At 38.8% G+C, this 13,163-nt stretch overlaps 1 protein-coding gene across 1 annotated transcript in view; it reads left to right on the forward strand.

Annotated features, from left to right (window-relative positions):
* Positions 1 to 13,163, forward strand: part of LOC144640205 (uncharacterized) — a 274,821-nt gene that overhangs the window by 229,801 nt on the left and 31,857 nt on the right. The window contains exons 4-9 of the mRNA XM_078499411.1: positions 5,142 to 5,375; positions 6,316 to 6,445; positions 7,082 to 7,153; positions 10,756 to 10,827; positions 11,271 to 11,342; positions 11,548 to 11,619. Coding sequence (XP_078355537.1) covers positions 5,142 to 5,375; positions 6,316 to 6,445; positions 7,082 to 7,153; positions 10,756 to 10,827; positions 11,271 to 11,342; positions 11,548 to 11,619 — 652 coding nt within the window. The remainder of the gene's footprint in view (positions 1 to 5,141; positions 5,376 to 6,315; positions 6,446 to 7,081; positions 7,154 to 10,755; positions 10,828 to 11,270; positions 11,343 to 11,547; positions 11,620 to 13,163) is intronic.

Here is a 13,163-nt window from a genome sequence, read left to right on the forward strand (position 1 = left end):
CGGCTTTTGATAGTTGGCTCGGGGCTTCGCCCCTCGCCAACTATCAGCCGGTAGAAACCTCGAGCTTGCCGTCTAATTGTTAAATAGTTGCCCCGCAGAAAATTGATGTTCTTAAAACAAATATTACGCTTCGAGGGCTAATATGCTAGTTTTAAGAACATCAAATTTCCAAGGGGCAACTATCAGACCGATAGTTCCGAGACAGAAACACTCTATTGTCTTTACTGTTTACCACTAATTTTTCTTCCGCGCGCACATACAAAAACAAGCATCGTGAATTATTTTTACTTTTGACGATAAAAAACTCAATTGAAAGCCGAAATTTAACAAACGAAACAAAACCAGACCAGAAACCCACTAAATGCAGTGAATTTGGTTGGGTTTTTTTTTGTCTGCAGGCACGCTTGTTTACAAAAAAAGGCACGGGTGCGCTTGGGAGGGCACTATGGGCTGATAGTGCCCTCCGGCGCGCGGGCACTATCGCGTCACGTGTTCAATTTAAACCAATCAGAATCGGAGAAAATTTAGTGGTGAACTATAAGGGCTGTTATAGTTCACCACTAAATTTTGGCCGATTCTGATTGGTTTAAATTGAACACGTGACGCGATAGTGCCCGTCCGCCGGAGGGCACTATCAGCCCATAGTGCCCTCCCGTGAAAAAATGCCCGGATCGATAGTGCCCGCCCGTGACTGTTTTTTGTAAACAAGCCGCCTGCAGACAAAAAAAAACCAACCAAATTCACTGCATTTAGTGGGTTTCTCGTCTGGTTTTGTTTCCTTTGTTGAATTTCGGCTTTTTATCCTCAAAAGTAAAAATAATTTACGATGCTTGTTTTTGTATGTGCGCGCGGAAGAAAATTTAGTGGTGAACAATAAAAACAATAGAGTGTTTCTGTCTCGGAACTATCGGTCTGATAGTTGCCCCTTGGAAATTTGATGTTCTTAAAACTAGCATATTAGCCCTCGAAGCTTCGCTTCTCGGGCTAACATTTGTTTTAAGAACATCAAATTTCCGCGGGGCAACTATCAGCCGATAGTTCCTCGACAGAAGCACTCTATTGTTAAAATAGTGCCCTCCGGTGGACGAAGATTATCGCGTCACGTGATCAATTTAAACCAATCTGAATCGGAGAAAATTTAGTGGTGAACTATAAGAGGTGATAGCTGATTCGGCCATCGGCCTCAACTATACATCACCTCATAGAAATCTCGAGCTCATCTAATTGTTAAATATTATACGCAACAGACTTTTATAATTAAGAATCTGGCTGTGTAAGATCGGACCAGTCAATTTTCAGCGGAAAATGAAAATCTTTTATTTTCTTTACGAAAGTTAAACATCCTGCGCCACACACAATTTAACAAATCGTTAACGTCACATCGTGCACTATTGAGTTAAGGATGCACGCGGGAGGTTGCTAGGCAAGAAAGAACTAAGAGTCGCTCGAGGCGACTCTATATTGTTAAAGTGTATATGACATGAAAAATATTTTCTCCTTATTTGAAAGGCCTTTTGAAATACAGAAGAATGGCGTTTTTCTTTTCGAAATATCTTTTTTCGTTTCAGAGATATTGACGTTTTTGTATTATGCAAATTAGATCAGTGATGACGTCACAAGATTTGACTCTAAAAATGGTAAAATACTGAATAAACAATATCTCTAAAACTATTGAAAGAGTGTTCTTGAAACTTAGCACCACAAATGTGCATCACAAAAGAAACAAAATGTTACTCTTAGGGCTGTTGCCATGACAACAGTTTCGCCGCTGGTGCTGTCTTAATAAAAACTGAAATTCCCAGTTTTTGTCTTAAACCAAGAACCATCTAGCGCAGCCAAACCAATGGTGGGTATTAAGGCAATATGGGAACTATGTCTGTTCTAAGCAGGACCCTTTGTCTCACTTCAGAGGTCAGATATGGGGATATTTGTCTTTTTGACAGAGAGAGACTGGAGCTGAAAGAGTTGCTATGGCAACAATACTAAGGGTGTCATTTTGTTCCTTTTGTGATGCACATTTGTGGTGCCAAGTTTCAAGAACACTGCTTCAATATTTTTAGAGATATTGTTTATTCAGTATTTTACCATTTTTAGAGTCAAATCTTGTGACGTCATCACTGATCTAATTTGCATAATACAAAAACGTCAATATCTCTGAAACGAAAAAAGATATTTCGAAAAGAAAAACGCCATTCTTCTGTATTTTGAAAGGCATTTCAAATAAGCAGAAAATATTTTTCATTTCATATACACTTTAAGTGTTTGACAAACCTCCCAAGTGCATCCAGTTTGTTTCCCATCAAGGGGAACATCGAAGGGAAACAAACTCACTGTTTTCTGTGGGACAGTCATTAAATGTTTTGTTATACCCCCTAACTGAAATTAAACGCTTTGTTGTCTTCATTTGTTCATCACAAAATTTTCCTTCGGTGAAAACTACATAAATTTATTCACTGAAATTGCTAACACTGCGCGATACTTCAAGCTTTCCAATTTGCATTGAGATGTATTCTTCTTTGAGCCAAATGAAATTTTTGTAGGTACAAAACATTTCATATCTTAACTGTTGACTCCCGAGTACGAAAAAACACGATGACTAAAAGTTTACCATTTATTCACAACTTTGAATGGCTTTGCGTTGATACCGGACTTGATACCGTGGTTTCCTGATCACATGTAAGTCCAAAGGTTCAACCTGTTGTCGCCCTAGGGAGTTAGTGAGTTTTCTTCGCCCCAGGGAGTTATACAGTTTTGACGCGTGTCACGTGATATGCTCTTGTCCATGCAATAGAAAACTGCATTTCAGTTGGTGGTATAACAAATCTTGATAGTTCATGCTGTGGCGTTTGTTTTGTAGCACAATTTTATGCGCTGTACTGCAGTTTCTCTGTATTACAACTGCGTGGGCAAAAGTTACTCTCTCAATTCAAACTTTGAATTGGATTCTGAATTCTGAATTTTTGAATTTAAAGTAACATGTGTAGTACTCACCTAATCCCGGAAAAAAACCCTAAAAAGAGATAAATCTTTTTGATAGGTGATTTTTTTTCTGTCTATATCTTTCTCAGGTTGTTTTCTTCTGGTCAGATTTTTCTCAATTTTCTTTCTTTGCTTGCATCACTCTCTTGATCTTCTCCCTCCATCTTTCCTTTTGCAAACAGAACAGAGACGCTGGAAGAGTTCTCGGAGCATTTACCAAGTTCAAGAAAACTATCCGATGAAAAAAAAAATGCAATAATAAATTTGAGGTTCGACACCCGCTCAAAGCGGAGAAAAAAAAAACACCGTTGATAAAACAAAGTGTTGTACAAGGTTGTCTTCTTGTGTGGAAAAATAATTTAAAAAATGTCGATCGAAAACATAAAATGCTAAAAGTCGAGAAAAACCGGAATGTCAATCAAGAAAGACAAGAATAAAATGTTGAACCAAAAATCATGTTTTGTCGTGTTTGCGCGTTCGAATCACAAATCTTCAAACTTTTTGAAAATAATTCAAATAAAAAAAAGAGAAAAAGGTAACCAAAAAGAAAAGAAAAACATAAAAATGAGGTCTGCTGAAAAGAAAAGATGAGGAAGAAGTGTTTACGTCAACGTCTCTGAAGAAGAAAAATAACAGAATATTGAAATTAAAAAAAAAAACAGTAACAAAGAAGGGAAGAAATGGTCAGACGCGGTAAGGGACATGAAGCAGTGGTGGCGCAGTGGCGAGAACGCTCGCATCCCACCGATATCTATCTCCTGGGTTCGATTCCCAGACGCGGCGTCATATGTGTGTTGAGTTTGTTGTTGGTTCTCGTCATTGCTTCCCGTTATCCTGATTCTGGAAGCCGGTGCACCAAGAGTGTTTAGAGGAGTGTACGAAAACGAAGAAAAGCACAAAAAGGGATCCGTTTTGTCCCCAACGCTGCAACCCGTTCGAAGGTGGGACACGCCTTTCTGTTGTATAACGAAACGAGCCCACAAACATTTCTCGACCCGTTGTAGATCATGGAGAGAGCAGTTATCATATGGGCGTCTAGTTCTCTCTGGCACAACCCAAACGGAGAATATTTCGGCCTCATTCAGGGCGCGTACGCGGATCGCGTAGACGCCGTTGCTCCAGGAAGGACGGATAAAAATACTAGATAACATGCGAGAAAATGTTTGTTGTTAAGATCCCATACAAATATTTTGTTCTCACGAACATTATTATGCTTTAAATGGCCACGTCGCTGAGGACCAGTAAGACGACTTTAGCTCCCACGTCGTCGAGGACCACGGAGATTCCTGGCGAGGAAGTCGAGCGGCACCTTTCCATTCTTTTCCACATGTGGGGCGAATGGTACTTCTGGGCTGAAGAAGGAGAAGGCTGCTTCGGAGATATCTACAATATGAAAGCCAGTAGAACAGAAACTGTCTATCTAGAATACTATCAAAAAGACGATATCCTGGACCACAGATGGTTTGAAAGAGGTTTAAAGAAGCCATCAATATCTGAACTGACAAAACTTTCCTAAATGCGGACAGAGGTAGATGCAAACCATCGCCCGTATGAAACAGTGTGCTGGAGAGCGGAGCGAATTCGGCGGTGAACTGAGTCGAAAACAAAAACATCAGACCAGCTTGATGGATTTGCTCAGCAGGTAGGTTTTAAAATCTGCCCTAGCAAGACAAAAGGCTTCCTTGTGAACATCACAGCACCATTGTCAATCAAGATTGGACAGCTGCACCTTGCGATGAGCCAGTGCTTCACCTATTTAGGAATTACAGTCTTCAGTAAAGAGGGAGTCAACCTGGAAAACTGACTCATGATTTGCAAAGCGACCTTTGTGGATGAGCGGAAAGTCAAGCCCAAGGCACAAACATAAAGATTTACCAAGCTTGTGAACTCTCCGCAAGACTCATTGGATCTGAATGTTGGAAAACAATTGTAAATGATCTAAAAAAAGCTAAATGTTAAAAAGAAAACTTGATGTGGCCATCGCCATATTAAACAAATACAAATATAAACGTAAATTCTAAACGACACTTTTTCCCGCCTAGGCTCTCGGTACAAGGCTATAAATTTAGCTCCGCAAGGGAAGGGAGGCTACATTCTTATACTTTTGGTATTTGTTTAATGATCCTTGTTTTTGTTTCTCATATGTGACTTTTTACTTGCAGAAAAACCGAAAATTATTGTTCCATGGCCAGTTGTGAGGACAGTACCAAGTCATGTCGTGTGGTGTTCTGCTGAGGGGTTTCCACCCATTAACATGTCGTTGCTTCAAAACTCTACATCCTTGGCTAATGGGATTGGAAGGGTAATGACGAAAACAGACAAGAAAGGCAACTACACTTGTTTGGCTAGGAATGAGGCTGGCGCTGACTCAAAAGAGTTCCCAGTAACATTTGTTGGTGAGTCTCTCCTTTTTTTTTTTTTTGAAGCCATACCTAAAATTTACAGAAGTGAGCTCCTTCCTTTGATGACACAAAATTATAAATGGTGCGCTGTTGTACACTGTACGGTAGGGTGCGGTTAGTGTGATGCAGTGTAGTGTGTTGATCGGTGTGGTGTGGTGTGCTGTAGAGTGCTGCGCATGTGCAGTGCGATGCGGTACAGCGTGGTGTGGTGTGGTGCAGTTTGGGGTAGTGTGGTGCAGTTTGAGGTAGTGTGGCTTGGTGTGGTGTGGCTTGGTGTGGTGTGGTGTGCTTCGGTGTGGTGTGATGTGATGTAGTATGGTTTTTTGCGATGCGGGATGGTGCGGTGCGTTGCGGTGCGGTGTGTCATGAGTTGTGGTGCGGTGCGGTACGGTGCGTGTCGTGCATGTGGAATGGTGTGCTATGGTTGTTGTGGTTTGGTGTGCTGCGGAACCTTGTGGCGCAGTGTGATGTGGTGAGGTGTGTTGTGGTGTGGTGTACTGTGCGGCGCAACGGGTGTGGTGAGGTGCGGCAGGTAAAGGCGTAGTTGAGTGTGGTGCGGTGTGGAATTGTTTGCTGCGGTACGGTGCAGTGTGGTGAGTGTGTGCGTGTGGGGTTGGGTGCGATGTCGTTCAATATGGTTCGGCTCGGCAGTTTGTGGTTTAGCGTGTTGTAACGCAGTGTGGTGTGGTGAGGTGTGGTGTGGTGTGCGGTAGTTTCTATGAAGGAATTTAAAAATATGCCAAGTGTGCACAAGGGCTTATAATGTTGTAATGCACGCGACTGAAACAAACTGAGATATTTTTGTTACACAGGCTCAATATCATCTATTTTAACATTGCCTTGTTTTTTTAGGCGATAGTAATCCTCATTATTTTCAAGTAGAGAATCCACTTTAATCCGAATGCTAGCGCCGTTATATATGGATGTTTTTCAGGTTGCGAGAATGCTTGCTCTGGCGATGGCAGCGTTGATGAAAAAAACCAAGTTAACAATGACTTTAGTTGCACGAATATCAGCTCAACGATTGACCTATTCAATTGCCTTCCGACAACAGCGACAAAGTTGTAAGATTTTGCTATTCTTTATAATATGTTTTCCTCTGTTTCGGTGTCTGTCTGTTTGTCTCTGTTTGTTCCTGCCTACAAAAACTTCTTTTCAAGCCAGTTTATACGAGCAATTTTTATGTGACAAAATTATTTGCTCGTGTAGACGAGGAAAGTTGGCCAATTTTTATGTGACAAATATATTTGCTGAGAAGCTGGCGTGTTAGCTTTTATGTGTCAAATTAAAGCAGTCACATTCGAAAAATTGCTCGTGTAGACGACTCGTCACATAAAATGTGGCAAATAATGCGTTAGCACATATTTGGTGAAAACTAACCGCAAGAAAACCGGAGTGAAAGCTAACCGCAAGCAAACCGGAGAGTAAGTTTGGGTCCCGAGTTTGAGATCTGAGCACGAGTCCTGAGCTCGAGTCCTGGCTTGGTATTTAGGCATCCTCTTTTATTAGAAATTTATACGAACTTACACTAAAGTTTCTGAAAAGAAGGGGCCATTATTTGACTCAAAGGGGGGAATTAATTTTAAAAAACGGTTGATTATTAATGGAAATATGGTTAAAATAGTATATGATTGTAAATGTGAATTAAGCATAGGATACTAAATTTTATCTCTCTTTTGCACATTTTCAAATGGAAACAGGTCTTTACAAAGGAATAAGATCAGCAACCTTCCCACGGGCGCATTTCGTCATATGGCTGCGCTTAAATTCCTGTAAGTTTATATAGATTAAGTCATAAAAAGAGCAACGTATGGAAAACGCGCTGCGATCGAGTGACGAATTTTTGCAGCGAGGGAATGAAACTTATTTTAATTATACATAACAAAAAAAAGCATTGTAAAATCTTTAAGCGATTTTTCAATCTATAATCTGTCATACAAGGCAGCGCGAACAAAACAAAGCTGCAAAATGCACATTGATTTTCTTTACATAACATCGCTTCTCCGGAAAAACCGCTTAAAATCGAAACTGAGCAGGAAAAAATAGTGGCATGAAACTCTCTTAGATAGAAGATTTATTTAAATAAACACACTGATGCGTTACAAGGAAACTTTGCCACAAGCGACTCAAATAAATACAATGGCGACTACTTTTGAACAAAACTATGTTATTACGACGACGTAACTCAAACACATTCAAATACGCAATTTACCTTATCATGGCGCTCGAATATCCTTTGAAATCTTGCGGATGTGTTGTAAGTTCCGAATAACTAACAATGAATGAGCGAACTTAAAATATCAGTGAAATCTACACAAATTAACTAACCAAAATGTCACAAATAATACAAAGTATCTGAATATGCCTGCAAAATGTCTACAATTTATTGCAATAAATCATCGTAAAGTGTTCACATTTTCTTTGTAAAATCAACATGTAAAAACAAAAGTGTGTAGAAATCATAGCTCATAAATTCAAATAACCTCTACAAAAAGCGAAAAAAATATGTGCTTAATGTACATAACTATTGTGCATGCTTGAAATATCTGTAGAATATAACGCAACTAAAATCGTGACAGGGTAAGTGGGAGGTACTCAAACCCACCGTTATCTTGATTGTATATATTGTGTAGTTTTATTTTAAAGTAATAAATAAAGTTTAAGCTGAGTTGAAGTTGTGACAAGAACAAAGCACACAAATAACAATGTGGCTTGATAAGGGGGGGGGGGGGGCAGCAATGTGGCAGGTCAAGCAAGATTTTAAGTAATGTACGCAAAATACCTCACTTATTCCTCCCAATAATGTTGGAGTAAAATAAGAATATTGTCAGATTTTTCCTTACTGGCTGGATCGGACAAGATTAAGGCAAGAGTATATCATGAGATGGCAGCAAGCCCGACACAAAAGTCGCTACGCAGACTTAACCGAACCACAAGGAGCTTACAAAGTTAATGATGTATAACTAAATGTCATTGCCCTTCACCAATGGAGGGAGGGCGGGTAAAACTAAATTATTACGATTTTAACTCTTTCGTGCAAAGGCTGCCAGAACAATCCCCTGGGATATTGTTCTACTGCTTTTACAGCAGGACAATGCCTCAAAGTTCAGCCAAAAGATAAAGTTGTATTATAAACGAATCAAAGTGGCTATGAGCCGCTGAACTCTGAAAGTGACTATGAAACGAGAATATAAAACCGAGAACTTTGAAACATAAAGTTTGCCTAGAACAAGTCAAGTTTTGAACCGATAAGTTCAATCCCGGTATCTTAAAAACTATCTTTGTACTGATACGTATAACATCAACTTTTGTAACCATCGGGAGCTCCAGCTTATTTTCCACACTTTTGCATTCGAGGTAAACTTCAACTACCAGCCTAATATATTTAAACTGTCATTAACTTAATTTAACCCGAAATCAAATCACTTTAACACTCCTGCAAAAGTTTGCCACGACTTCGGTACTGGCAGAACTCACTTGAGCCTGCTATGGTGCTGTTCATAACTGATTACCACCAAACAATTATGTTGTCGCGATGTAGTGTAATGGATGAGCTTCTGGACTTGTAATTCAAAATAGAATCGAAAGGAAAGTTGTGGGTTCGAATCGTTATCGGGAAACTTTTTTTCTTCATCATTTTTTTTTTGTCCTCTTCTTTCTTTCTTTTTCTTTTTGTTTCGCTACGAATATACCATTTATGGTACCATTGTATGCATTTTAGAAACCAGTTACTGAGACGCAAGCATTACCGAAGTCGTTGTTTGATCTTTTCGAATTTTGGACGATACAATCTTATCAATATTCTTGACATGAAGAACTTTACGTTTACTTTTTATTTACGTCACGTGACTCAGAAACGAATGTTACCAGTTGGGGACGTCCGACATAGGGTACAGAAAGTAAAGTTCAATTGATCATTTCTGTGTGTAGTTATCTTAGTTTCAAAGAGTTCTTCAAGGAATATAATTGTATTCATGTACTCGTTGAATGAGAATCGCTTAAGTAAACGAATAGGTCACGTGTCATAATAAATAATTTAATACCTTCTAATGCAAAAAACAAAACAAAACAAGTGGCAGCTTACAAGGCAGACATACAGTGCAATTATGCAGTTCGACAGTTAAACAATATTTGTTTAAATTTTTGCTGCATAACCTTACCCCATTTCAAAAACGTATTAAGTGACGTCACAGACAAAAGTTGGACCAGTAAAAAATTATATATGTTTGCATCCTATTAACCTAGTGAAACAGAGGTCAGGTTAATTTTAAAGACTGACTAATGCTGTGTTCACACTAGGCCAAAAAAAGAGTAGTCTGATCGCGATGAAAACATGTTTCGCTATGAAAAGTGTTCACATCAGACTGCGCATTGCCCGAATCATGATCGAAACATGTTTATTCTGAGCATGATTGAAACAACCTCACGAGGTATTTTCAATCATAATCAGACGAAACACGTTAGAATGACGGACATGCGGAGAGGAGGCAAACCGATGAGTTGATATTTTCTTTTTGGCCTTAAGTTGATTTTCTTTTACCTTTGAGTAAAGTCGCCATAACGCAGAAATTTTATTTCATTTTGGAGAGGGTTTATTGTCTTTTGCTCGGTTCATGAGCTGATTTTTTGGCGTGAGTTTTATATATAAGTTTATTTTCTTTTGCCGTGATGGATTTTCTTTTGCGGTGAGTTAATTTTCTTTTACCATGAGTTGAATACCTTTTTTCCGTTAGTCAGTATTCAATTTATTCTATGGACCACCGTACTTTAAATATTTTGTACGCTTAGTTACCACAGTAAATATATTATTGTAAAGTCCTGTAAATAATGAATAACTGGGGAGCTCCGGTTTTAGGCTTGATTAAATCTGTACCGATCAGAGTCGAATTTCTCTCGTCGTGATACTTTGCGAGTTACTTTCTTTTGCCGTAAATCAATTTTGTTCTGCTTTAAGATAACTGTCCCATGAGCAAATTTTGCTGTGCCGTAAGACAGTACCATAAATTTTTTGTCGCTTAAAAACCAGAATGGAAAGTTAACACTATTGTAAATTCTACAATAATAAAAATGTAATTAAGTGGGGTGCTTCGCTTTTAGGCTTGCATTATTCTAAATACTTCTACTTACGCTATACTTACGCTGTTCGAAATACTACCAATAATGGAAATACTGTGCAGAAATTAATTTTACTTAATTAACTATTACGTTCATGATTTAATTAGTCCTGAATCCGAATCTTATGTACTTTAGTAGCATAAAAAAAACCGAATTTAAGGCATCCGCTACAATAAGTTTATTTTAGAAGATGTGATGTGTTTTTGCTGCGACTCATTCCGATTTATTCATTGTTTTTTTTTTCTCTATTTTTTAACAGAGATCTACAGCTGAATGAAATCAGTAGTATATCTTTAGACGCCTTTGCTGACTTGAAGGGACTTCATACGCTGTATGTTAATTTATAAATATAACTGCATCAATCGCAAGTCCCTAATGTCGAATTTCACCAAGATTAACGCTTAAAGTTTAGCCTCCATGAACGCTTTAAGTTTTGTCCCCCAAGCAAATTATGCTAAGTACGTGGTTGCATTTGCCATTTAGATACAACAAAATCAAGAAATTTGTACGCCCTATTTAACTACATCCTTACTCCCTGATTCGTGAAGGAATCCAAAGTATCACAATAAAACAAATACGGTAAACTGGAACAAAGGTTGCTTTTCCTGGAATGACCAAGAGTATTAAGTAATTTTAAATAACTCAGTTTTCTTTCACTTTCTTATTATTAGGTCTGGATAAGGCAGGTGTTATTAATATAAGTGAACGTGGACAATTAACAAAAAGAATAACATCTGGATGATTTTGTTGTTCGTATTTTGTTTTTTCACCTAGAAACTTACAAAACAACCGTATTCAGAATTTAACAGCAGGTATTTTCTCACCTCTCCTGGCCTTGCAAACGCTGTAAGTACGTCAAAATTAACAATCGCTTTTAACGAAGAAGCCAGCCAACTTCAAAGAAGTCAGCCAATTTTGATAACTCAGTTTTCTTTCACTTTCTTATTTATTAGGACTAGGATTAGGCAGGGATCAGTAAGTAAACGTGGAAAGTAAACAGAAATAACATCTGGATGGTTTTTGATTGTTTGAATGTTTGTTTTCTCCTGAGAAACGTAAATGACAATCAAATTCAGAATTTAACAGCCGAAATTTTCTCTTCTCTCATGGCTTTGCGAGTGCTGTAAGTACATCAAAAATCGTTTTGAACGTAGAAGCCAGCCAATTTCAAATTATTGATTTTCTTTTCCTGTAAATAAAAAGTTTAATAGTTCCTCCCCGAATTATTGCACATTGATTAAAATAAATCGGATCAAGGTGTAATGATTTGCACGGTAATTTGTTAAAAAGCCTGAGATGATAACGTTTAATTGCCATCCAAAGCTTTACGTGAAAGTGCTAAAATTGGGTATCTTCAGAAGCTTACAATGTATCTTGGTATGTCGGATGCACAGATACAATTAGCGCGAACATCCTTAATATGCTGTTAGTCAATTGTGATTTTATGCTTTTAATGTAATGTATAAAAATGAAAAGAAAAAGATGCACGCACCGTTAAATATCAGTGACAAGTTAAAGACCCAGTATAAAAGTCGCATTTCACATCTGCCGAATTTAATACCCGAATTTGAAGAGTCGCAGTTAATTCATGAGCGAGTTTCATTCTCGTTACCATAGTCCTTTTCGCGTCTCTTAGCCGGTGGGTCTTGGCACGAGTAACGAAGGGCTCTGAAGACAAAGGGAATTCAAATAGTTTCAAAGTTTTTGATTGGCTGTTTAAAAACAAGTCTTGAACAGAAGTCAAAATGTTCGCGCCCATTGCGTACACGAAATTATAAACAGCCGTATTTTCGAAATGGAAGACATGAAGAATTTCGGAGAATATTCTCCCAAACTAATAGCGTTCAACCTGTTACTACTTTCTCCATCCTGGAGTCTCGTTTTTTTTTTTTCAAAACCCAAGCCCTTGATGCAGAATGGAAAAGCGCGTTTTAAACATGTGTATTTGAGAAAAACAAGAGCTGCACATCGCACCCGATTCCGCCATTTTGTTTCTGCCGATCCGCTCATAGCATTTAGGAAAAAATGAAGAATTGTGAGTTAAACATAAATTAAATCATTTTGGTTAATTTATGCATTCGATTCGACACATGTCAAGTTCGTCGTATAAAGCGACTGTCGAACCTCTGTCAAATATTCGACTTGCCCAGTCGACGATGCAACAGAAGTTGCATTTAATCGATTGAAACGTCGAAATTTGCAAACATTTAATTCCTGAATTAGATTCGGCAAACGCGAAATTCGACGTATAAACCGAGCCTAAACTCAGGCGGACTACTGCCTCGTCCCCAGGCGTCCTTCTCCTTGGTCGTGCACGGTTCGCTGGGCGTTGTGGGACTGATGTGCACGGTTCGCTTGGCGTTGTGGGACTAATGCGACGGGAAAAAGGACACAACCTAGCCATCAACCCTCGCGCTCCCTGCTTTCCCGCCTTACCTTAACCATCCGGCCGATCAGCGCCTGGGGACGAGGCAGGGCGGGATATATACTCGCTGTTACGTGACAAGCATCACGTCAATATGTTTTTGACAACTTTGATTCAGAATTAGCTTTCTTCATATTCAACATGGGTCAACATGAACAGTTCGTTTGCTCAGTTGTAACTGAGAATCCTAATTTTTTCGCGGAAAGGTCTGTACAAAAATATTACTCACACATGTGTGAGTG

Source organism: Oculina patagonica, unplaced genomic scaffold (genome assembly GCF_052425735.1).
Source record: "Oculina patagonica isolate OP01 unplaced genomic scaffold, crgOcupat unplaced2, whole genome shotgun sequence".
In the NCBI taxonomy this organism is placed as follows: Eukaryota; Metazoa; Cnidaria; class Anthozoa; order Scleractinia; family Oculinidae; genus Oculina; species Oculina patagonica.